The sequence below is a fragment of the Pipistrellus hanaki genome (assembly GCF_964339955.1).
Source record: "Pipistrellus hanaki genome assembly, chromosome: 7".
NCBI classification, from domain to species: Eukaryota; Metazoa; Chordata; class Mammalia; order Chiroptera; family Vespertilionidae; genus Pipistrellus; species Pipistrellus hanaki.
Window position 1 is genome coordinate 23,209,169 of NC_140509.1, and position 26,354 is coordinate 23,235,522.

Sequence of the window (26,354 nt, forward strand, 5' to 3'; positions counted from 1 at the left end):
TTGCTCCCTTGTGGCACTTGTGCCAGTTGTCTCAAGAGATTCCCATAGTTCAGCACCGGATGGAAAGAGCATATGAACTTTCTAACACACCAAGGAAATACTGAATATTACTGAAAGGCTAGAATACAGGATATGACATAAATTTTATTATAGATAGCATGCATGTGATTTGGAATGCATGTGGTTACTTTGGTTAATGGTTTAGAAACATGTTGAACTCCTTAGAATTTTATGTTATTTCTAATCTAAGAAGACTAGATAACTTTCTTTTTGCCCCCCTCCAGGGGGCATGGTGGGGGACGGACGAAGTACATTTCAGTGAAAGAAAATGTTATTACATTCTTTAATAAGCTACCCTAGTTTTTATTCAAGGTCTTAAGATTATCTTTATTTGAGTCTTGACTGAATTTCTAAGGCAGAAGACTATTTGACAGGTCAAGTCTCTTGTAACTAATGTAATCTGTTGTGTGACAGTGGATCTGATTTGTGCTTCCTTTCCTGCCCTGACATTTACTTGATAAGCAGGTAATTGCTTGTAAACACCTATGGTATTGCTAATACAAGTATTTTAATTGAGTTTAGGGAAAGGAGAGTATTATCCTAGAAGTATTGTTATTATATATTGCCTTGTAATTTGTTTGGTTAGAACCCCAAATATTATTAGGACAAGCATCTGTATGTTCAAAGTTACCTATTTCTTTATTGCTGTAGTAAGTGATTATAACAGGGCCATGGTTGGTTAACACAGTTGGTCTCAATTAAAGTTTTTCAGATTCAGTTAAAACTGGGCAAAAAGTGTACAAGCAATTATGATTACCCTTATTAATGGTAGAGAGAATATTAAGATTTTATCTAATTTCAAATAAATGTCCATTGAACACATTTGAAATATATTGTAATATTTAAATTGGAAATTTACTTAAAAATAATGAAAAGACCATCATAAAGACAGGAAGATTTCTTTTTCTCCTTTTACCATTTCTCCCAATCAGTTTGTTTCTTTATCAGTGCTGTTTCAGAATTACAGCGTGGCTCTAAAAATAGTCTAAGACATAGCTACCTTCTCTCAGATATTATCAGCAGTGTGTGTCTTGTTAGCTATTTCAGTTTTGAAGGAATTCTCTTATGGAATGCAAAATAAAAGATAGTCAAATAGAGAAGTTACAGTCAGCAGGTATACGTAAACAAAGCAAACACTAAAGCATAATAATCTGGTGTGAGCTCTTAAATAATTGCTATTGTTAACCATAATTTAAACACTGGAGTGTTGATTATATATAATATGTACTCTACATTCTTTCAAATAAATCTTTTTACCTATAAGATTTCTCATGATACCTAGTTATATTACATTTTTAGTTTCTGTATTTTAATTCTGTTCATTACCAAAAAGAGATTGAGGTGAAAATTTTCAATTGATGACTTTTTCTTGCATTGATTTTGATGTTACATGTTTGTTCAACTTTTTTTGTTTTTTTATTGGAGACTGCATGGCCTTGTGGGTTGGAAATCCAGTTTGGCTTCTATTTCTACCAATTAACCATAAAATAAGATACTATCTACCTTGTAGGGTTGATGGTAGAATTAATTGAGATGGTATAAGTAAAATGGTTAGCATATTAACTAGCAGATGGCATGCAAGGGGCTCAACTTTCATTGACTTTTGAACAATCTACAGATTGACACATCTAAACTACCTCCTCTATACTGTCTTTCAACTTGCACATAATCAGCAAGCAAAAGTTTTGAGCCATCACACAGTGGTGAGATACTTGTCAGTCAGCAGTGACTCTGTTTCCATTTATTACTATCATTGTCTTTATGGTATTGTTTGTGCAATTAAGTATTTTGTAGGGTTTTTCCTAATTTATTCATTTATTTATTTAAAATATTTTTTTTTTTGATTTCAGAGAAGGGAGGGAGGGAGGGAGGGAAAGAGAGAGAGAGAGAGAGAGAGAGAGAGAGAGAGAGAGAGAGAGAAACACCATTGATGAGAGAGAATCATTGATCGGCTGCCTCCTGCATGCCCCCTCCTGGGGATTGAGCCCACAACCCAGGCATGTGCCCTTGATCAGAATCGAACTTGGAACCCTTCAGTCTGCAGGCTGATGCTCTAGCCATTGAGCCAGACTGGCTAGGGCTGAATGTACCCTTTAGAAATGGGTCAAGGAAGGGCAGAGATGGAGTAATGGTGGGTTGAATGGCCAGTGCTTTGGGCCTAGCCTTACTTCAACCAGAGTATTTTTTTTTTCCCTAATTTCTGCAATGTAATATCATTCCAGGCAAGATATCCTTTGAAGAAAGATTTTTGTTCCTAAAAACACATTTGTAAGTCAGTTTCCTATTGTATTTTTACCTTCTATGGAAAAAGCAGAGAAAAAAATGCTTAACTAATACCAGTAGTAAGAAGCCTAAGTCCTTGACTGAATAGATTTAGATAAATGTGGAAGTCACTAGGCATGGCAAAAGTGGAGATTCTGTGTGTTTCCTTAATACTTTCGGACTTAAGCTATCTTTAATTTTGGACTTAGCAGTATTTTTAATTTTGAAGTAAATGAACAAATTAAAAGGATATGTAAGAAAGCAGTGATGCCCCTTTATTATAATAGCTAGAACATGAAATATCTAAGGGATAAATTTAATAAAATATGTGCAAGTATAAAGAAGAAATTATCCATAATCCCTTTTCCCAGAGTTAGTTATATCTTTGTGTAGACTATTTCCATGCACAAGCTTATACAGAAACATGCTTGGATCTCTTAAAAGATTTATTTTACTTCGCCTTTACCTAACTGTTTGAATTTACTTTCACCTAGCAGTATTTCACAGATATCCTTCTATGACAGGAATCGTAAATTTCCATAATTTAAAAAGAATTTTACTGACTGCATATTTTGTTGTAACACAATTCATCTGCTTTCTTTTCTCTTTTTCTTTTTACTTTTTTTTTTAACCTTTTAAACACTAAGAAGCATAAACATATCCAGAAAAGTACATAAAACAAAAATAAGTGTAATATATTATTATAAAGTGAACATTAGTCTGTCATTCAGATGAGGGATAAAGCGTTGCTATTACCCTTGAAATGCCTTCTTGTGTCCCTTTCAGCCAGTCTTTTTCTCTCTCTCTTAAAAGAAACCGCTAGTCTGACTTTATGGTACCTCCTCATTACCTTTTACCTTTTAGTTGATCATCTGACTATTCATCCCTAAACTATGTAATTTTCCATATTAGACAAATCTTTCTCTAAATGGAATACTCAGGTATATTTTATTTTGCCCACGAATTATTTTGCTTAATATATATTTCAGGTTATGCACATTCTGTGAAGTTGTATTATTTTTGTTGCAGTGCCATATTCTACACTGAATATGCCACACATTTATTCATTTTGCCTTTGATGATGAGTTTCCAGTTTTGGACTATTATAAAGTGTTGCTTTATGGTTATACAAATAATGCTGGTTCATGTTTACTTATTTGTATGTTGTCCTGTGGCTTTGGTCTGAGAACTGGAACATTCCTGGTACTAGAAAACTTACAAATGCTGATTCTTGGGATCCACCACATACTGAAGAATCAGGAACTCTAGTGGTGGTGCCCAGTAATTTGGATTTTAACAAGCCTTGCAGGAGATTCTTGTGAGTGGTACAGTTTGAAATTCATTACTTAGGGCAAAAGGCTGATGCCTGTTTTTCACATGGCCTGTGAACTAAGACTGGTTTTTACATTTTAATTTAATTTTATTTATGTTATTAAATGTGTTATTTTGTTTATTTCCCCCCCTTATATTTTTTAATAGTTAAAAAAATTAAAGGAAGAATAAAATTTCTTGGCACAGGAAAATTATTTAAATGTAAACTTCAGAGTTTATAAATACAGTCTTATTGTTTCACAGCTGTGCCCATTTATTTACATAGGCTGTTTTCTTGCTAACAGGAAAGAAAGCTGTACTTGTGACAGAGACTTTATGGCTCGCAAAGCTTAACATATTAACTATTTGGCCTTGTTTAGAAAAAGTTTGCTTATCTCTGCTTTGATGTGTATACTTGGGAGGAGTAAAATTGCCAGGTTATGGGGTGTATTTACCTTCAACTCCTGAGATAATACCAAATTTTCTAAAGTAGTTCTACCAATTTATACTTCTGGTAGAAGGTTATGAGAGTTCCCATTGCTCTCCATTATTTTTTAAAAATACGTTTTTATTGATTTCAGAGGGAAAGAGAGAAACATTAGTGATGAGAGAGAATCTTTGATCCGTTGCCTCCTGCATGCCCCCTACTTGGGGATCAAGTCTGCAACCAGGACATGTGCCTTGACCAGGAGTGGAACCTCGACCTCCTGATCATAGGTTGACACTCAAACACTGAGCCATGTCAGCCGGAAGCATTGCTCTTTATTCTTGCCTGTATTTTCCAACTTAACTTTATTGTCCCAGTAGGAGTATAGTAGTATCTTCATTGTGTTATTTTGCCTCCAAAATTATGAAAAACTTCAAACATATGGAAAACTTGCAAGAATCTTATAATGAATATCCATATTCCTTACCTAGATTTTACAATTTACAGTTTATTATACTTGTTTTTATCACCTCTTATCCATTCCTCTGTCTACCCACCAATCCATTTCAAAATAAGTTTCAGAAATCATAACCCTTCCCACCAAATACTATAACCTGCATATCATTAACTAGAGTTCAGTGTTGGTTAAGAGTTTTCTTTTTTATTTAAGTAACATGTACATACAATGAAATGCACAAACCTTAAGAACGCCTAATTCATGAATTCTAACAAATGCATAAACTTGTGCAATTTAAACTTATCAAAAGACACAGAGCATTAATATTTGAAGGTTTCCTCATGCTGCATTTTAATGAATCTGTCTTGGTAACCACTGATCAAATCTTTTCCTACCATATTAGTTCTGCCTGTTCTAAAACTTCATATAAATGGGATCATGTAAGTCTTTCTGTGGTCATATACTTTCATTTTTCTTGGATAAGTGCCTAGGAGTGAGATTGCTGGGTCATAGGGCAGATATTTTCAGTCTTACAAGCAACTGCCAGATCTTTTCTCCAAGTGGTTTGTACCATGTATATTCCCAACAATGAGAGTTCTAATTCTTCACCCTCACCAACATTTCCCCCCATTTTAATGTTAACCATTCTAATGAGTGTGTAGCAATATGTCATTGATGTTTTCACTGTGGTTTTAGTTTGTACTTACCTAATGATTAAGGAGATTGAGCATCTTTTCATGTATTTATTGACTCAGTGAGTTTTATTATTTTGTAAAGTTGTCTCGTCATGTGTTTTGCTTATTTTCTTAGGTTGACTGTCTTTTTCTTATTTTTGTCTTATCTGTCCGTGGCTCTGCATATTTATGCACATTTTAGAACCAACTTGTACATCTTCTTACACACAGACAACACATAAAAGCTATTGTGGTTTTGTCTGAGACTGTATTGAATCTATAGATCATTTTGAGAATCAGTACTTTTATAATAAGTCTGTAATTTAGGTTTCCCTCAGTAAGGTTACAGTTTCTTTGTGGAGGCCTTCCTCATCTTTTGTTAGGTTGATCCCTAGATATTTAATAGTTTAAGTTCGGTTGTAATTGGTATCTTTTAAAAAATTCTATTATTGAACTTGACTGCTTGGTTGGTTGATTGGTTTTTTATATGTGATCTTATATCCAGAAACCTAGATTAATTAGGGTCCAGAGGTATAAGAATTTATCTGTAGATTCTTCCAACTTTTCTAAAGATATTAATAATATAATCTGTGAATGCTGACAGTCCTTATACTGTCTTTCCTATCTGGTTCCCTTTAATGAGTCTTGTTCCCTGAGTGCTTCATCTTTGACCTTGTACTGGCGATGTTATTTGGAAAGTTATTTGGAGGGCTACATTGAGGCCTAGGAGGATTATATCTTTCTTCAAATAGGTTTCATTTGTTTCTTTCATGGGTATCGGGGTATTGATAGTCCAGGATAACTTTAATTAAATCCATAATCTGAGGTCCTTGGCCCACTCAATAATTGGAAACTGGATGTAGATGCATAATCTGTAGACTAATACAGATTCTGGTTTACCCCCTCTTACATCCTTTAGAGTCCTAGAGAGTAGGGGATAGTTTATCCACTGTAGGCAGAGTGTCGTTGAAGCTGCTTTCCCGGCATCAGTAACTGTAACAATAGACTTTAAATTATAGGCTTTGACTTTTGGCCTGGCAATTCCTAGGTAACTTACCTATAATGCAGATGGAGTGATCTAAATCAACTACTCCACAGGAACCGAAACTCCGTGTTTCTTTATGATTCCATTGAGTTTCTAATTCCTGTTCCTGAGAGTTTTTTTTTTTTTAATTTTTATTTCTGAAAGTTCTTTGTTTTCTTTCATTTTCTTCATTCCTTCCTAAATAACTTATAGTTTCCCATTCATCAGCTGTCATCACCCTTGTTTTTTATTTCTTTATACACCTCCATGCTAGGAGTCTATCATTATTATTGTTATTATTATTTTTCTCATTAAGTGATGTTTTATGATGTGCCTTGTTATAGAAAATGCAATTGCATTTTAAAATGTATTTGTAGGAATTCTTTGAAGTATGATTTGAGTTTACTTCTGCCAGGTGGCTGGGCATTTGAGTCAGGGTCCACTTTAAAACAAGTCCAAGGCTTGGGTTATTTTGAATGACTCATGGTATTTGATCAGGAGGATCTCAATGAAGTGAAATTAGATACTGTACTTCTTATGGGCATGACTGTATATAAGTCTTCTGTATTATAAAGAAGATACTTTAAGAAATTTTATCAGTTTCTTTGATTTTTGTGAGAGGTTGATCTGGATAATATAGTCTGCTTTACTGAACCATTAAAGTCTACTGCAATTTATTTAACCAAATAACTTTTGTTGGACATTTAGGTTTTCTTCTTATTACAAATAACATTGTGGTGAAGAAAAATTGTTCCTAGAAGTAAAACTGTTAGGGTATGCGTGTTTTAATGCTTTTTGAAATGTTTTGCCCTTTGGAAAGGTTGTCCCAGCACTGTGTATCCTAAGTTTGCCTAACTTGGGCCATTTTAATAGGTAGAAAACAATATGACATTATTGTTTGAATTTACTTTTATTATTTTCACCTACATGAATGGTAGCTGTATTAGACTTTTGGATTACTAGTACTTTCTACTTTCAAAGGTTTTATTGAGAGTTACTCAGATGTCAAATATTACAAATATTTCCCTCAGTTTGTAATTTATATTTTATTTTAATTTATAGATTTTTTATCTTTCTGTATAGGAATTTATAATTTTTATCTAGTTAGATCTATCAGCCTTTTCTTTTTAAAGCCATAATTAGTCTGAGATAATAGATTTATAATTGTGTCTAGCAAAACTAGTATTTTAAGTTCATAGTTGTTTGTGTCTAGAAAATTGAGAAATAGTTAAATTGCTTATAACTACAAATAAGTATTTTAATAAGAAACATAGTTCTTGAATCAGATAATGCTCATTTTAAGTCTATATTAAACTGAGTTTTTTTTTTTTTATATATTTTATTGATTTTTTTACAGAGAGGAAGAGAGAGAGATAGAGAGCTAGAAACGTCGATGAGAGAGAAACATCGACCAGCTGCCTCTTGCACACCCCCTACCGGGGATATGCCCGCAACCAAGGTACATGCCCTTGACCGGAATCGAACCCGGGACCCTTCAGTCCGCAGACCGATGCTCTACCACTGAGCCAAACCGGTTTCAGCTGAGTTTTTATTATAATTCCTTTGCTTTTATATTGTAATACTTTATATATTTTTTGCTGTTGTTCTTTTGGTATATGTTGATAGAATTGGCAGAGTAGAAATTTGAAAGTGTATTGAATTTAAAATTTTAAAAGTATTTGGCTTCATTAATGCTAATACTGATTTAGTGACTATATTAGGAATGATTTGAAATATCAGGGTTTACAGATTTTATAAAAAATAGAATATTCACTGCTCTAGTGAAGGAAAGTATTATTTTGAAACTGAGTGAAGACTTTTACTTCCTTAAACAATATGAAATATGTTTTCTTTTAGATAAGTAAGAATGAGAAGACTTTTCCAGAAAATGATATTAAGGCTTCATCATTCAGTCCAAATGAGACTGGCTTGGACTTGGAGTCAGTTTATAAGGTATGTAAACTTTGAACTACTTTCTAGGTTTTGTTAAATACATCACATGGAGCTTTCTATATATGTTTAATTAACACATGTGTATAGCCTGTTGTCACAACAGCCTCTCCTGCTCCTGCTTGTATTTCTTCTTCACCCCACTAAGAGTGTGCCAGCATTCTGTGTCGGGATGTCCTTCTACACAGACAATCCCCTAACCCTGCCTGGGCTCTGACCCTGCATTGACTGCATTCTCTAACAGGAATTCTGTCCTCACAATGCTTAGGCTTTTGTGCTGCATGCTGGGCTGCCCCCTGCAAGGACACTCCCATCACCCCTCCCTCTGGATCCCTGCTCTGCATGGAAGGCTTTTTTGCCATTGAAGGGCTCTGACACCTTCTTGGATCATCTCCCCATGTGAACTTGTTCTCCTGTGGAAAGACCTTCTTAAACCCATCCAACAGGTTCCAGCATTTAGCATGGGCTACCTCTGCTGCTCTCTGTCCCTTAGCCCAGATACCTGCTTTGCTTGAATCCATTAAATGGTTTTTGGACTAAATAGTTCCAGAGGGGAGAGCTGAAATTCATTTAAAAATTTGATAGTTGCAACCCCCCAGGTTCCTTTGAAAAGAATGTACTCGACATTATTGGTGAGTGCCAGTGGCTTACAATCCTGCCTCCACATTAGCTCTCCATTCTCACTTCCCTGTTCCTACCAGTTAGGCCATCATTCACTCAGCCTTCCAAATGTAGAGTTTGGGAATCAACATTTATCCTTCCCACATCCCACATTTCCCATTACTCTGCCTTCATATAATCTTTCACTTTTGCTTAAACATTTTCATCTCCATTGTGACCACCCTGATAAGCTAGAATCATGGAATATGAGAGCTAAGGAACCCCTAAGAGTCATTTAGATGATTCCTTCCTGCCCTATCCTGGTTTTAATTATTCTATATTTTTATAAAATGTGTAAACCCCGATATTTCAAATAATTTCTAATATAATTACTAGATCAATATTGTCATTAATGAAGTCAAATTTGTTTAAAAATTTAAATTCAGTATACTTTCAAATTTCTACCTATAAACCTTTACCTCTAAGGTTTAGAAGTAGTAATTAAATGTTCCAAAACCGTAAGTCTAGTGAGTAACAGAGCTTGGATTAAAACACATTTCCAAACTTTTGTCTCATTTCCTTGCCTGAGTTATTGTAATAAAGCCTCTTACCTCCTCCTCTGATGTGTCCTGTGTGAGTTACCTGTTTGGTGCAATGTCACACATGTACTGCCCCAGAGAGCTGTTTGACTTTCCATCTGTGTCTGACTTATTTTCTCAACTAAGTGACCTACTTCAGGACAAGGACTGTGTCGTGGTAAAAACTATTTGTTAAAAAAAGCACATGTTCTACTATTTTGTGATGTCATTGAGTATATTGAAGAATGGGCATATAGATTTAACTCTAACCTAAAACTTGGGCAAATAGACAATTTGGGGATCATTTCCTTAACCTAATTTTTTCTCTCATTTTTGAAAAGAGAAAAATGATTGGATAATAAGGATGATTTTCACAGTTCAATAACATATTTCTGATATCTTAAACATTTAGTATAGTTCATAAGACTTTATAAATGTATAGTAGTATTGTTTTTTTTTTTTTAAAACATTTACTTGGCAACTACTTATTTTAATAGCAAAACCGAATGCTTATTATTATTTTTATTTCTTATTGTTGAGATTAGCATTTGCAATATATTTCTCAAAAGAAAGAAGGAAACATAGATGAAGAAATTTGTATTGCTTCATTTGTTAGTAATTTTCAGCACTGAACATATTGTATACACATTAGGATCTACTTGATGCAGAATAAAATGTGGAGTATATCATATGAAAGGAATACAATGTGCTTTGAGGGCTTGAGTTGGTAGTTTGAACTCCTGGGGACTATAATTTGTAAATTCACTAGTTAAGTAAAAAGAAAGCATTTTAACTTGACAATATTTTTTAAGACATCTACTCTGAAATAAACACATTTTTGGATTGCCACTTCTTTCTTGTGCTAATTGTTTACTTGTAAGGAGTGTAAATTGATCTTTCTTTTCTTCTGATCTGTGGGGATTGATGAATTTGTCAGAGGAAGAATTTTATTTAGACTTGGTACATATGAAGACTTGGGAGGATTTCAAAATGACAGGTGCTGCTTTTTCTCCCTGTTTCACTCTGAATTCAGATCCCTTTTGCTGACGCTCTGGATTTGTTCCGAGGAAGGAAAGTCTATTTGCAAGATGGCTTTGCTTATGTGCCACCTAGGGACATTGTGGCAATCATTCTGAATGAATTTAGAACCAAGCTGTCCAAGGCTTTGGCAGTAAGTACTTTTCTTTTTTAGTATATTTCCATATTCGCTTTATTTCCACATATTCACTTTTTAATTTATAAAGTAGATCCTCAGGTCTCGAACTTAATTCCTTCTGGAAGGTTATTTGGGAAGTGATTTGTTAAAAAATGAAATCATTTTTCCCCTATTAAAATAATGAAAATTAAATTAATATAATTGAATTGAATTAATCCATTCCAGATCCCAAATGATTCCCTGTTTAGACCTTTCTCATATAAGTACATGTCTAATGTGCTGTTTAATTTGTAAATAAACACTTCTTTTCTTACCTTTATGGAACACCCCCTACTAGCTTTAAAGGAATCTCTTTTAGCACTTATTTCCAGGGCTGCCTTCCTGGAGGTCAGAATGCAGCATCTTCACTTTTCCCCATATTGCTTCCATCCGATTGATTACTTTTCATTTATCCAAGTCAACAACAATTTTTCTGCCTCTTCAATTGCTTGTGATTGTTGTTTTGTGAACACTTTCACACCCTTAGCTACAGCAGCACTTTTGATGGCCTCTTTATGTTTTAAAATTGTGCTAATCGTCGATTTGGCTAGCAATAAAAGCAAAAGAAACCCGAAAACACAAAAACATTTGGAGCACAATTTTGTGACACGTTAACAATAGGAGGTTCAGTGGTAAACTGACTCATATTAAGCATTCTGTCCTTGGTGTGTGGCCTGAGAGATGTTTTTTTTGTCATGTTGAGGCATTAGCATGAAAGGATTATTGGTCAAGAAATGAAGTTTTGTTTGACAACCTAGACATTTTTTTCTGTGAACAACTTGCTTGAGAACTGAATTGTTTGAGATGGGAGATGTTTGAGAACTAAGGTTTGACCGTATAGCCTTGGTCATTTTGATCTTTACTTTTTAAGAAATAAATTAATTTTTATAATGATATTCAAATTGCTTATGATGTTGTACTGGTAATTCTAGAACTGTTAGGTTTTTATTCATTTCTACCCATAGTTAGTTTTCTTATGTTTTCTTTCTCTTGGTAATACTAATGGAGAGCTGGTTAATTTTGTAAGTGTGTTTTTCAAGGTCCTGTCTCTGCTTCAAGATGGATTTTATATAAGGCCCTTCACATTAGAGTGGCCTTTGGTGGATGTAACCCTTAGATTTTTGTTCTAAATTGGTATTTTGGGTCAGGAGAGGGCAATGTATGATAGAAGAAAGTCTTTATATTAAAAAGTAAAAACAGTGATATGATAGTGCTGCAATAAAGAGCCTACTGCTGGGTGAGATTGGTGCTAGCTGTGTTGAATATATAACATGATCAATGCTTTTTCAGAGATTTGTTAAAACTGTTAGACTTAAGTATAACATCTTAAAAATACACTCAAAAATTGTATTATTTTCTAGTGTAAATAATTTTTATTACTGGCTCTCCTGGTTAACTAACATGTATAATTCAGCTATATCAGCATTTGTGAAGACTAAAATGTTAACTCTGCTTTTATGAAAGAAGGCACTTTATTTAAATACATAACATTATGGGTGTTAGATCTAGTCTGGCTTTTTTTTTTTTTTTTTTTTTTTAAATATATTTTATTGATTTTGTACAGAGAGGAAGGGAGAGAGATAGAAAGCTAGAAACATCGATGAGAAAGAGTCATCGATCAGCTGCCTCTTGCACACCCCCTACTGGGGACATGCCCGCAACCAAGGTACATGCCCTTGACCGGAATCGAACCTGGGTCCTTTCAATCCCCAAGCCGACGCTCTATCCATTGAGCCAAACCGGTCTTGGCATAGTCTGGCTTTTGAATACGCTCTAGGACTTCACATTTGATAAACCCTTTCTCACCTTGCTGACCTGTGGAACTCAGCAGTGGCCCTCTCCAGGCTTCCAGGTTGTGTGAGGTGCGTCTTTGTGCTCACACAGTACTCAGCTCATTACCAGCTATGATGACATGATTCCAGTTATGTGTTTCCTCAACTAAAATATGAGCTTTTTGAGAGTAAGGGCTCTGTCTTAATTAACATTTTCCATCTACCCCATAGGGGCAGTGCTCAGTAACATTTTGTTGAACTGGTAGGTGCTGAATAATATTAATTTTTATTTGTCCACGGTTTATTGTTTATGCATTTGACCCTCACCATGAGTCTCTGAGATAGAGATTACAATCTGTATTATATAGATTAGGAAAATGCAGTTCCTAGCGGCTATTTAGCCAAGGTTATTGCTGGAGCCATTTCTGAATATCAGGTCTTCTAATAATTGTAATTCCTAGGCTCTTTTGATGGTAACTGTTCCTTTGTTAGACTTTGTATTATCAGGGAACTTACTCTGAGACGATATTGGAAGGTAAATTTTACTAGTGTCCAGTTACAAGAGCAGGCAAAAAAGGTGAATTTGGAGCTGAGATGCAATATATTGATAACCAGTTATGGAAAAAAAATGAGGGAAAGACATATTTTTTGCTTCACAAGCAATTTTAGAAGCTTTGGCCAATTCTATCAGTTAATGGTTTATTTTTCAATAACTTTTTATTTGTTCACCCACGTATTGTTTTGGGTACTAGGGACACAGTATTTAACAAGATAAAGGAAAATTTTCTTTTTTATAAAGTTTATATTCTAGTGGGAAATAGACAATTACTAAAGTAATAAACAATAACAATATTGAATACCAACGTCAACCGAGGGAAGTGCATTCCAGGATAGGAAAGTCACCAACGCAAAGGCCCCGAGGGGAAAAAAGGGGCATGTGAAATACTTTCAACGATAAACATTAAACAAGCAAACACACAAAAAAACACACAGAGGCCCCGAGGAGGGACTATTAGTATTTTTGCAGAGTTAAAAAGGCCAGTGTAGCTGAAGGGTAGTGAGCTAGCAGAGAGTGGAACCAGGTGAGACTACAGGGCTGGATGGAGGACTTTGAATAAACTAGGGTTTGGTTTTTAGCTCAGTGTAGTCGAAAATCAATAAGGGAGTGATGAGATCTGGCTTATATTTTAAATAGATTACTGCAGCTGCTACTTGAAAACCCCTGTGGAGGGTAAAGAAAGGATGGAGGCAAGATTAGTTTGGAAGTTTATCACATTAACCTAGATGGTGGCTTGAAACAGGTTGGTTCAGAAGGTAACAAGTGAGAGAAGTCAGTGGTTATCAGCTTTGTTTTTGAAGCATTGTTGACATGACAGACTGGGTGTGAGAGAAAAGGAGGAATCTTTTAAAGTTTGCCAGGCGCTGATCTAAATGTTTTCCACAAATCAACACATTTAATCTTTCTAGTAACCCCATCTGGTGGTACCATTATTACCCTCCGAGGCTTGTAATATCTTTGCACAGGATATCCTGAGCAGCAGACAGGACTTGAATCCCTGCAGCCTGGCTTCTGAGTCTGTATTCAGAACACTCTATTACACCCCCTAGATTTTGGCCTGAATAACTGATTAGGGAGGGATGCCTCTTCCCAAGATGCTAAAGACTGAGAGAAAGAGGCACAGAAAATGAAGCCAAGAGTTCTGTCTTGACCATTATAAGTGGGAGGTGCTTATTAGTCATCAAAATAGAGATATCAGGTACGAAGCCAGTTTTTTTTTTTTTTTTTTTTTAAATATATTTTATTGATTTTGTACAGAGAGGAAGGGAGAGAGATACAGAGTTAGAAACATCGATGAGAGAGAGTCATCGATCAGCTGCCTCTTGCACACCCCCTACTGGGGATATGCCCGCAACCAAGGTACATGCCCTTGACCGGAATCGAACCAGGGACCCTTCAGTCCCCAATCCGACGCTCTATCCATTGAGCCAAACCGGTTTCAGCCGAAGCCAGGTTTTGAAGTTTGGATTTTTGGGCAGGAGAATGTGAAGCCCTGAGGCTGAGGTGGCACAGGGAGGCTGTGGGTATCAGTGGAGAAGAGAGGAGGGCCCACAGCTGAGCTGGAACTTTCCATGGGTCTGCTCTGCCATTCAGCAGTGGAACCACTTTCTTTAAAAACAAAAAAACAAAAACAAAAACAGACAGCTTCTGAAAATGTAGCTGAATTTCTTTAAAGCAGATTCTCTTTTTCTCATGTAGTGTGACTGATTTCACTTTCTGATTGTGAGACTCAGTCTTAAAAGGCTCTAGTGAAACATTAAAAAACAGTCTTTCAGAAAATATATCTGTACATTTTAATTTAGATGTAGAAAGAAGTACTTTGAGAAGTTCCCAAGGAAATAATTTGCAGGCAAGTAAGCAGCTCTTGGAGTTACAGAGAAAAGTAAGGATTTTTTTTTTAAAGGATTTTTTTTTTACATTTTCGGAATCCTCGTTGAGTCTATGGCTCACCAAGTGTTTGTTGCTGTGGAAAAATGTTCTTTGTAGGCACTTGATCAAGTAATTTTTATTTATAAAGAACTCAGAATCCTCTTAATTCTTTTATCCTCTTTTTAAATGCAGTCTTCAGCTTAATTCCTTAAACTGTGGTTAAATATAATTATTTTTCTTGAATGGTTACTTACTGTGGAATCCTAGGAATTTTATTTGTCTTATTTGTGTATTTCTTTGGGTTTTCTAATATGCCGTTTCTAATATTGCTTCTTGATTATTTAATGCTATTTTTAAGTGGTTGCAATGAACTACAATAGTTAATGCTGCAGCCAGTCCATCAATGTGCAAATTGTGGCTACTCCACCTTCACCCCCACTTTTGCTACCAGACTCTACCTTGTTTATTTTGTTTTGGCTTATTTTTAATTTTAAACATTTGAACTTCTTTTTTTAGATTTTCACCTTGTTTATTTTCCCATTGTACCAATCTGTAGGGAACAAAACATTGCAGTTGAAAGCATGAACCTATCAGAAAGAAATAGTTTATTTTTTTGGGGGTGGGAAATAAACATGCTGTTTCTACTTGGAGACATGCTAGTTGACTGAGGATACCAAGCTGAACTTGGTCATTGCTCTGTTTGTGAGTCATTGGTTTGTTAAGCCCTTTAATAATGTGCAGTTTACCATTCAATAAATTAAAAAGAAAACAACACTAGGTTTAATGCACAGTGCCTATGGGAAATGGAAAGTTTATGACACAGGATTCTGACCCTCAAGAATCCCCTTGTCTAGTAGGGAGAGCTTAAGACCCAGTGACCAGGTAGATAGAAAATGGGTGTGTCCTGAGAGTTGTATCACCTGAGCTAAGGAAATTAGTGAGAGTTGACATTGACTTCAAATTATTTGGCTTCAACAAGCCAAATGAGATGAACAGTTTGCAGAGAGCAATAGAGCTAACTGGTTAGGTGCCAGAAAGCATGGACTGTTGGAGATGTGTTAGCAACAGAGATGTGAGAACAAGCTGTTTGGGAGAGGAAATGATTTTGGTATTGGGTCTTGGAGTTTACTGGTTTAGTAGGACATCCTGGTAAGTTTGGGTTGAAATTTAGAAGAGTGTTTAGAGATTAAGAGATAGATTGGGGAGTCATCTACATCCGTGAATGGCAAACTGTGGCTCGCGAGCCATATGGGGCTCTTTGGTCCCTTGAGTGTGGCTCTTCCACAAAATACCATGGCCTGGGTGAGTCTCTTTTGAAGAAGTGGTGTTAGAAGAAGTTTAAGTTTAAAAAATTTGGCTCTCAAAAGAAATTTAAATGTTGTACTGTTGATATTTGGCTCTGTTGACTAATGAGTTTGCAGACCACTGACCAGATTGTGAAATTTGAAGCCTAACTAGTAGATGCAATTTCAAAGGAATAAAGAATATAAAGAGAAGGAGACCAAACTGAATATTTCAGCGTTAGATGAGGGGATCAGGCAGATGCAATGAGTTGGATACAACAAACAAACAAGTTATTATAAGTGAGTCTTAGTATCTTTCTCCATATGTATTTTATTTTATAAAATGGAGCTTTTGGCACCATTCACAGAATAGGATCAAATAAAAGTGCTTTTCTTGTTTTAGTGAAATATTCTAGGTTTTTGATAAAAGAAGTTTCATTCATTGAAAAAAAATCAGTAATGTATATGAAATTCTGTAGTGCTATATATTTTTTAGGTGTTCATTTGAAGGGGCTAGTTTATGTGAATAATATTTTAAGTTTTAATTTTTTAAATTTCTTTCTGCAGTGCTTAGTGTGGTTCTGTATTCTGTGTTTATGGAAATTTTGGCGGCAAGAATTTTAGTGATTCACTTATTTCAAGTTCCTTGCTTTCTAGTTGCCAGCAAATGTGAGCACATAGAGAGTTTTAGAGCAGGAAAGGATGTTAGAGCTGTGTTAATCATTTGTGTGTTGCCTTGCCCTATTTTTTGGCAACTAGAAACTCAGTGGATATGCTTGCTTTATTATGTATGACAGTGCTTATTAGCTTTATTTTATAAGGGGCTTACAATAGCACCAGGTAGGCCCCTTCATTGGTCCTACTTAGTGGTAGGACCTGATTCCTGCATAACTCCTTAAGTTCAAGGCCCTTTTTATATAGTAGTTGGTTACCTCTCCCCAGGCCCACATACCTCTGTTCCTCTACTGCTTTCTCTGATTCACTTTCCCTATAGCAGTGTTTCCATCATGTTTTATGTTATTTTTTTTTTTAAATTTAACTTTATTGTTGAAAGTCTTACAGATGTCTCCCCGCCCCCCCTCCCCCCTTATTGAACCCTTCTAGCCCACCCCTGCCCCAGGCCTTCACCACACCATTGTCTGTGTCCATGGGTTATGCATATACATTCTTTGGTTGATCTCTTTCCACTCCACCCTCCCTGTGCACTTCGACACTCCCACCCCCCACCCTTTTCCTCTGAGATTCATCAGTCTGTTCCATGTTTCTGTGTCTCTGGATCTATTTTGTCCATCAGTTTATTATGTTTTAAATGTTGGGTTCCCCAGGGTAGGGATTGTGCCATATCCAGTTCCATTAGTTCTGATGCCTAGCACAGTGCCCTGTGAGGAGTAGATGCTTAGAATCTGATGAATTACCTTGTGAGAGCAGCATGCTTGTATTCTCCATATTTGTTGAGAAAACTAAAGTTCAATGGGATTGCACTTCACTGTACTATTTATAAAGAAGTGAGGTACCCGATAATGTGTGCTGTGCTGTACCTGCAGAATATTCCTGAAATCTCAATTGTAAATGTTTATCGTCTCAAAATACTCCCAAAGAATTTCAGTTGGCTGCAGCAGTTAAAATTATTAATCTTTGGACAGTTTTTCTCTGGGGTTTGTAAGAAACTATGATGCAGCATAAACCAGGTTTAAACTCTGGCTACTTTGAAAATAGCAGCTTCATTCTTCATGGTTGAACTAACTCTCCAGAGGAATTCTTAAGTTACTACTTTTATGGTCACATTTGTGTCCCCTGCACACCCCTCCCCATTCACAGGAAAGATAAGATTCACCCATATAAACACGCCCAGTCCTCAGATCACTTACCAGATTTAAGCACTATAATTACCTGTTTCAAATCCTCAGCCTAGATGGTTAGATAATACCTAGTATCTTTACACATTACTTATAGTATTTTTCATTGAGATGCACTGCTTTCATTGACACCAGAGTGCACTGAAACACAGATTTTGATTCCAATTCCTTACTTGTGATGAGAAAATATCAGGAGATTCAGTTGCTAGGAAACACCTGAATACTGAAGAAGTTTTTTTGTTTGTTTTTTTTTTTTTTTTTTTTGTACATTCAATTCTTTGACAGTTTCACTGTCATAGAGCAAAAATGTATTCAGTCACTACAAAGAAAGGTGCATCACCTGTTTATTTCCCAATTAAAAATTTTTGCACAGGGGGATCTAGGATTATGGAAAATGTTATAGGATTGATTAAGTGTTGAGAGTGTAATTTTTAATAGTGAACAGACATTGAAAAGTAATGATGATGTATACGCCTTTGGATTTTTTTTTTTTAAAGTTTCTGATTCATCATTAATGAGAAAAAGAGGAGAACAAGACATGCAAGTGCACACAACACACACACACACACACACACACACACACAGAGGAAATTAAACCAAAGTAAAATACTTTATGAATTAAACCAACTTTGTCTCATAGGATTGGCCACATCCAGTATTAAGTCACCCATGTCTGCTCTTTTACCTATGACACCTAGTAATTACGTGCCAGAGAAAGGATGAATGCTAAAAGGAAGTGCTTGGTTATAATCATATATAGTTTTCCTTTATAACTGATTTTCATTTGGAAAAAGATGTTTATCCAAGTTCATTCCAGTAACTGTTTTTGTGTATTTATCATGTGCCGGACAAAAACACGGGCACAAGTGTATGATTAAGTTTTCAGGGTGCGCATAATGTTTGAGGGGGCAGGAAGCCGGGAGAGATGATGATGACCATCACACAGTGTGGCCAATGAAAGAAAAATATACACTGAGTACGGAGGTAGCATAGAAAAGAGAGTGATGGACGTAGTGGGGGGTCACAGAGAGAGCCTCAAAGATGTCAGCTCCAATCTGGGTTTTGCATGACTCTGTCTTTGATGTGAATAATCCCTTGACCTTGTCTTTTTTGGGGTGAGGGTGAGGAATGGGACCACTGTGATTTACCTTCATTTGTAAGTTCCCTCTGCGTTTCTTCCTTGTCCACACCCTTGGCTGATAACAAGCCCTGACGTTTCTTTCTCCTCCTGCCTGCTCCATTCAGACAGGTGAGTACTGCTCCTAGACCGGATGCTAATTCCATACCTTCCAATTTCACTGCTTGTCTATTTAATTGCGCATATATACTTGAGGAACTTGTCAGGGAGTGCAGGATCCACCCTCTGATTTACATGCATTGTGATGTCTGGAGTCTCGGAAATAAAACTCTGTTAAGTAAGGCTTTAATGTCTTTATCCAGTGACACAGTGAGAACCCTGTGAACTCAAGTAGGCAGCATATGTACTGAAATTGGAGTGGTGCAGATACTTGTTCCTGAAATGTTCTAGGAGAGCAATGTGCAAGTTCAAACCAAAATAAAAATAACAAGTGAACATTGTTCCAGAGTTGAGATAATAGTTGATACTAGAAATAATCAAGGACTCATAGACTTGAGAAAAACAAAACGAACAGGTTTGATTTCCCCTGAAATTTCAGAAAGGCACTAAGGTTAGAAGTAAATGTTTTATGAGGCTCCTGCTGTTTGTATGAAATTCTTTTTACTCTTTATAATTTTATTCTTTCAGGGTACATTTAAAAACATGGTAGTCGGCGAGTTTGTGTTTTCATGCCTGCATTTTTAATCAGAAGCCTATCATAGAGTTATGAGCCTCTAGTTATATAGAAAGCACTTATGCTCTGGTTTTAAAAATGTTATGGTTGTCCTTGGTGAAACTATAATTTTGTCCATGTACAAATTATATTTGTTGAGTTGCAAAACATTTAGGTGAACAGTGTCAATGAGTTTAGTAAATTGAGGTGTGAATGGGGTAATGGTCTAGAAAATAGAGAACTGAAATGGGAAGAAAATATAGAAGGCATATTTTTTCCTCATAAATTTGAAAACAGAATAGTAAGCAGGATTGGCAACTAGACTTTATCTTTTACAACCATGCTATCAAAAATTCCAGTTATCACATTGATTATTAAAGCTAAAATAATGGAGAGAAGGTGAACTAATGTTAAATCTTTGAGGGAAAAAACAACAACAAACTTTATAGCTTTGGATGTTGGCAGGGCAGCTATAATCCTAAAGAGAGAGAATAACAATTTGCATTTATAGTCTTTTCTCTCAAGTAGCTTAAATCTTTGTTAAGTACATTTTCATTAATCCTTTGGACTACTTTTGAGTTTTGTTGAAAATGTTAAGAAGGCAATCATTTCTTCTTCTTGAGATGGCTGGAAAAAAAAAATGACATTCTGAAAGTCATAGAAATTACATTTTTACCTTGATGGTTGCAATGCTTTGGTCTTAGCATTCTCAGTTCTTAACACTTTGATGAAGAAATTTTTCCTTCAGCAAATATATATCAATTGCATACTGTGGGATAGGCCTAAGGCAGCGTGTACACACACACACACACACACACACACACACACACACACACACACTCCCACACTCCCACACTCCCACACTCTTTCAATTTGAAACTGTATATTTTCTCCTTCAGTTTCATGTGGTGCTGCATCATTCTTCATAAGTGAAGAAGCTCTGAGCTTGACCAATATTAACTAAAGAATTGGCATGCTGGGTGATGGCAGTTGTGGTAGTGGTGATGGGGGTAGGTTTCTAGTCTTTTATGAAGCACTTAATGTAAGCCAGCCACTATGACATTTGTATATTCAATGCCAATTTGATCCTGTCTGTAACATTATGAGGTGGTTAGTAATATGATTTTTGCAGATGAGGAAACTGAGGCTTTGAAAGGTTAAGTAGCTTATCTAAGATCACAGTACTAGTTGCTGAGCCAGAATTCTTGTCCAGTATGGAATCCATGGTTTCTCTGCCCGTGGTCTTTACTGATATCTGCTTCTTTATGGGAAGTGGTATATAATAAATAGGATCCCTTTTTCCTTTTTTGGGGATCAGTGTTAATGAGCACAAATGTGTTAATCAATCCCTTACTCTATTGCTGTGGTAGAATTGGAGATTTTATCAATTAAAATACCTTAAACAAGTAGTTGAAGATGTTTAACTAAAGTAGGGGTTATTTTTCTGACCCATCCTGCGATAGGCGTTTGCTCACCATACTGCAGTGGCTTGGTAACGCCCGGGCATCTCTAAAATCCTCTTATACGTCTCTCCGAATTATGCCTCTGGATTGCACCAGCTGCTTAGCTTCAGTTTCCATGCCTTCGTTAGCCAGATCAGCTGCCTCTGCTCCTCTTCATCAGGGGAGCAGATGTTTTCTCAGAATTGTTATTCCTTATTCCTCTTTCCTAGCAAGATGCTGTGTATTTCTCTTTGGCCGGAACTTGCGTCTCATCAGCTTTGGGAGAGCAAATATTTCATGTCTTCAGCCACTTTTGGTGGAGGCAGGCAAGGGATTAGGTGATTGAGGAGCCAACTTGTGGGTTTGCATCAAGATTGATGAGCTCTCCTGAATGTAGGTGAGACGAAGTGCACTTACATGCAGATGGATTGGAAGAGGACTTTCTCAGTGTGCACCTAGTGGCATGTGCTCTTTTCCATGGTGGATGGCAGTACTAGGAGGTGACAGTATTGCTGAGGAGTTAATGGAACATACCTTCGATTCCCAGTCAGTGCACATTCCTGAGTCATGGGTTCAATCCTGGTCAGGGAGCGTATGGAAGGAGGCTGATTGATGTTTCTCTCTCTCTCTCTCACTCTCCCTGCCTCTCTCTCTAAGCATGTTCTCATGTGAAGATTAATAAACAGACAAAGAAGCAAATAAATAAATAAAATGGTTATGAACCTTTTAAGGTTTCATATTATAGTGTCAAAGTATTCAATTATGCTCTTGGTTCATTGTTTCATAATGTTTCTAGAATACTTCAACACATTTTAGACTTAATTCATAATTCAGTATGTTTTGGACAGTAATTCATGATTCACTGTATAAACACACACTCATATTTACATACTCTCCAGTTCTATTTTTTAAATTTTTTCTTGCATGATTTGGCTAGTTTGTCACAATATTATGGTAAGAAAGATTAGCAACTTCTGGGAAGATACGTTTGGGAAATAATAGGAAGTGTAATTTTAAAGTTGCTTAGTCCAAATGGACAAGCTTTATCTTCAGTTTAGTTTTAGTTTTTATATAATAACTAGAGGCCTGGTGCGTGGATTTGTTCACCTGTGAGGTCCTGAGGCCTGGCCTGTGGGAATCGGGCTGAAACTGGCTCTCTGATTTCCCCTACAGGTCCTGGATTGTGAGAGGGTGGTTCTCAGGTGATGCACCCTGGAATCTGGCTCCCTCCTCTCTGGTTCCAGGTGTTTCACCCGAGAACCACAGCTGCCAAATCATCAAGAGAAAGGAGCACGGCAACTCCTGTGTTGAGCATCTGCCCCTGGTGGTCATTGAGTGTCATAGCTACCGGTTGGTTGCTTAGGCTTTTATATATATAGATGTATTTCTTCACTAAACAAATATCCAAATGTTGACTATGTTTTACTTCTGATAGAGAACACTATGAATTAGTAGAAGTTCTTATACCCTTGTTGCTTCTACTGAAGCTTTATTTTATTTATTTTTAATCTTAAGAGACTTAAAAAAAAAATTGAGCTTGCTCAGTGGGAAAGCAAGGGAGGGTGGGAGAGGTAAGAGATTAACCAAAGGACTGTATGCATGCATATACTGCCGTGTTTCCCCGAAAATAAGACATCCTCTGAAAATAAGACCTAGCGCATGGAAAGATAGGACATCCCCTGAAAATAAGACCTAGCGCAACTTTGGGAGAAAAAAATTAATATAAGACACTGTCTTATTTTCGGGGAAATAGGGTAGTAAGCATAACCCATGGACACAGACAGTAGTGGGGTGAGGACATGTGCTGGGGGGATGGGAGTGGCTGGGGAGAGGTCACTGGGGGAAAAAGAAGACATATGTAATGCTTTAAACAAAGAATTTAAATAAAAAATTTAACAAAAAATACATTTAAAAAATTGAGCTAGATTTAAAATGTACCATTATATTAGTTTTTGGTGTATACCATAATAAGTCAATATTTGTATATACTGTGAAATGATCACTACAATCATCATACAAAGTTTCAAAAATATTTTTTCTTGTGATGAGAACGTTTAAGACTTACTCTTAGCAACTTCCAAATATACAGTCTAATACGTCACATCCCCATGACTCATTTATTTTATAACTGGAAGTGTGTACCTCTTTTCCCCTTTCACCCATCTCGCCCTCCCCCACCACCCTCTTCTCTGACAACTACCAGTCTATTCTCTGTATCTGTGAGTTTTGTTTTGTTTTTCAGAGTCCACATTTGTGAAGTCATATGGTATTTATTTTTCTATGTCTGACTTATTTCACTGAGCATAATATCCTCAAGGTCCTGTGAGCTTGAGCTTTGTTAATAAAAAGCTGTTCTGCTTTTATATGCATTGCAGGCTTTTCTCTCTAGGTCATTCTCTGGAAATTGTTAAAAACTATTCCCAGAGATATATATATATATTTGTGTGTGTGTGTGTGTGTGTGTGTGTGTGTGTGTGCGCGCGCGCGCGCGCGCGCGCGCGTTTCCCTAAAGGAACAATGTCAGTTATCTTTGCTCTCATTAATCTGTTCACTTTAACTGTGCTTAGTATTTCTCTTTATGAGCACCCTTGGCATCTGAGTCATTGAGACTGACATTTTGTTAAGAAATGCTTCACAATAGGGCCTTTTATTCAGCAGCTGGGCCCCAATCCTTCTAAAAATCCCTTAGTCCTACTTTCACAATCTTAAGGATCAGATGCACTTTTCCCATGACTATTAAGCAGAAGCTATTAAGCAGAATAGAAACTATTTGAAGCAAGAGTATAGTTTTTTTCCCCCCCTCACTTTTTAAAGTTTGCAGCATATTCTTGGAAGATAAGTTTAATGAAGATTAGAATTACATATAGCCCCATTATACTTTGATTAGTAATATATACAGGTTATTTTTAAATGTTTATGAGATCTATTTTTTCTTTTTAACAATTGCTTATTTTTTATGATATTGGGACTATGCTTTTTATTAGTATTAGGTTTGAATTTTTAAACTAGCTTTATTGAGGTATAAATTCATACATAAAATTCACCAATTTTAAAGTGTATTGTTGGATGGTTTTTGACAAGTGTCTGTGGCTGTGTAACCATCACCACAATCAAGAGATGCAACATTTCTATCAATCCCCAAAATCTCCTTGTGCCTTTTAGCAGTTAATCCATTCTTCCCACCCCTAGAACACTCATTTGTATTCTGTCGAGATAATTTTGTCATTTTAGAATTTTATATAAATTGACTCATACCGTATTTATTCTTCTATGTTTAGCTTTTTAAAAATCTGCATGACATTTTCAGTGTTCCTCTATGTCATTTCATTTATTGGTAGTTTCTTGTTATATTTTTAGTGTGTAGTAGTCCATTGTGTGAATGCAACAGAATTTATCCAACCTCTACTTGATAACCACTTAAATAGTTTCTAGTTTTTGGCTACTGTGAATATGACTACTGTGAACCTTTGGGTAAATACCTATGGGGCTGCTGGGTCGTATGGCAAGTATGTGTAAAGCATGCTTAATTTTATGTGAAACTTCGAAACTTTTTAAAAAAGTGGCTGGGCCCTTTTATATTCCCACCAGTGGTGTATGAGTTACAGTTACTCTACAACTTTGCCGGAAGTTGGCATAGGCAGAGTTTTACTGATTTTTATTTTTTTTAAAATTGAGGTAAAACTGACATAGAACATATTAGCTCCAGGTGTATAACATAAAGATTCAGTATTTGTATACATTGTAAAAGAATCACCAAAACAAGTCTTGTAAATATCCTTTGCCACACATAGTTACAAGTTTTGTGTGTGTGATGAGAACTTTTAAGATTTACTCTTTTAGAGTTTTAAATTTTAACAATTTTTGTCAAAAAAGATTTTTTATGACAATCGAGATGCTTTGTACTTCCTGGGAGGCCCCAGAGTCTGTGCACCCATTGGACAGCATCAGACCATATCAGATTACCATTCTACACATCCACGAGGGACATGCTCAAGGGACAGACTCAGTGATCACCAAAGCCCCACTGAAGTGTACGTCCTGCTCCATGAGGGTGTCTCCTGCATAGCAGCTCTTTCACTGTAGTTGAAGCTGGTCCTCACAGTCAGTTGGCCTGGAGGTCAACTCCTCCCAGTGGCACCAACAACCACAATCAAGGCTCAACTATTATACAACAAGAGCGTGCTCACAGCCCACACAGGGGTGCATCTAGAATGCCCAACTCAGGTGACTGGGGAGGTTGAGCCACTGGGCCCTATAGGACACCTGCTACACAAGGCCACTCTACCAATTCCAAGAGACATAGCAGCTCTACCTAACAGATAGAAACATAGGGACATAACCAAAATGCAGAGACAGAAACATGTCACAAATGAAAGAACAGAAGAGATCTCCAGAAAAAAACCTAAATGAAATGGAAGCAGTTATGATAATGAGCCACTCAAAAATAGTAATTTTAAAGAAGTGAAAGAAAATAGCAGTGAAATTAAAACTGTGAAACAATAGGCAGAACATTTTCTCTTTATTGTAAACTAGAGTCCCGTTGCATGAAATTCATTCATGGGGGGTGGGGAGGGGTGTGTGTTCCTCAGCCCAGCCTGCACCCTCTCCAATCTGGGATCCCTCGAGGTAGGAATGGGCCTACAAAGGCAGTCGGACATCCCTCTCACAATCCAGGACTGCTGGCTCTCAATTGTTCACCTGCCTGCCTGCCTGATCATCCCTTAACCACTCCCCTGCCAGCCTGATTGATGCCAAACAGCTCCCCTGCCAGCCTGATTGCCCCTAAATGCCCTCCCCTGCAGGCCTAGTCACCCCTAACTGCCCTCCCCTGCAGGCTTGATTACCCCCAACTGCCCTCCCTTGCAAGCCTGGTTCCTCCCAACTGCCCTCCCCTGCTGGCCTGATTGCCCACAGTTGCCCTTCCTTGTAGGCCTGGTTCCTTCCAACTGCTCTCCCCTGCTGGCCATCTTGTGGTGGCCATCTTATGTCCACATGGGGGCAGCCATCTTGTGTGTTGGAGTGATGGTCAATTTCCATATTACTCTAGGATTAGTTAGACAGTACAATTTAAGGACATGGTTGACTGATAAAAACTTAGAAGGAAAAATGGAGTGGTATATGTTTGAATTGAAGTATGTTTTGATAGATGTGAATTTTTAAATAGAAACTTAGTGTATATCTTTTTTATAATAGGCAAATTCATTTATAACTTGTTTCCTCAAAATATCTGAGGCAGTTTAAAATA

At 36.6% G+C, this 26,354-nt stretch overlaps 1 protein-coding gene across 4 annotated transcripts in view; it reads left to right on the forward strand.

The window, feature by feature from the left end:
- The window catches only part of PRIM2 (DNA primase subunit 2), a 271,748-nt gene that overhangs the window by 40,174 nt on the left and 205,220 nt on the right, over positions 1-26,354 (forward strand). For all 4 annotated transcript variants that reach the window (XM_084889130.1, XM_084889131.1, XM_084889129.1 and 1 more), the window contains exons 6-7: positions 8,073-8,168; positions 10,377-10,514. In XM_084889130.1, coding sequence (XP_084745256.1) covers positions 8,073-8,168; positions 10,377-10,514 — 234 coding nt within the window. The remainder of the gene's footprint in view (positions 1-8,072; positions 8,169-10,376; positions 10,515-26,354) is intronic.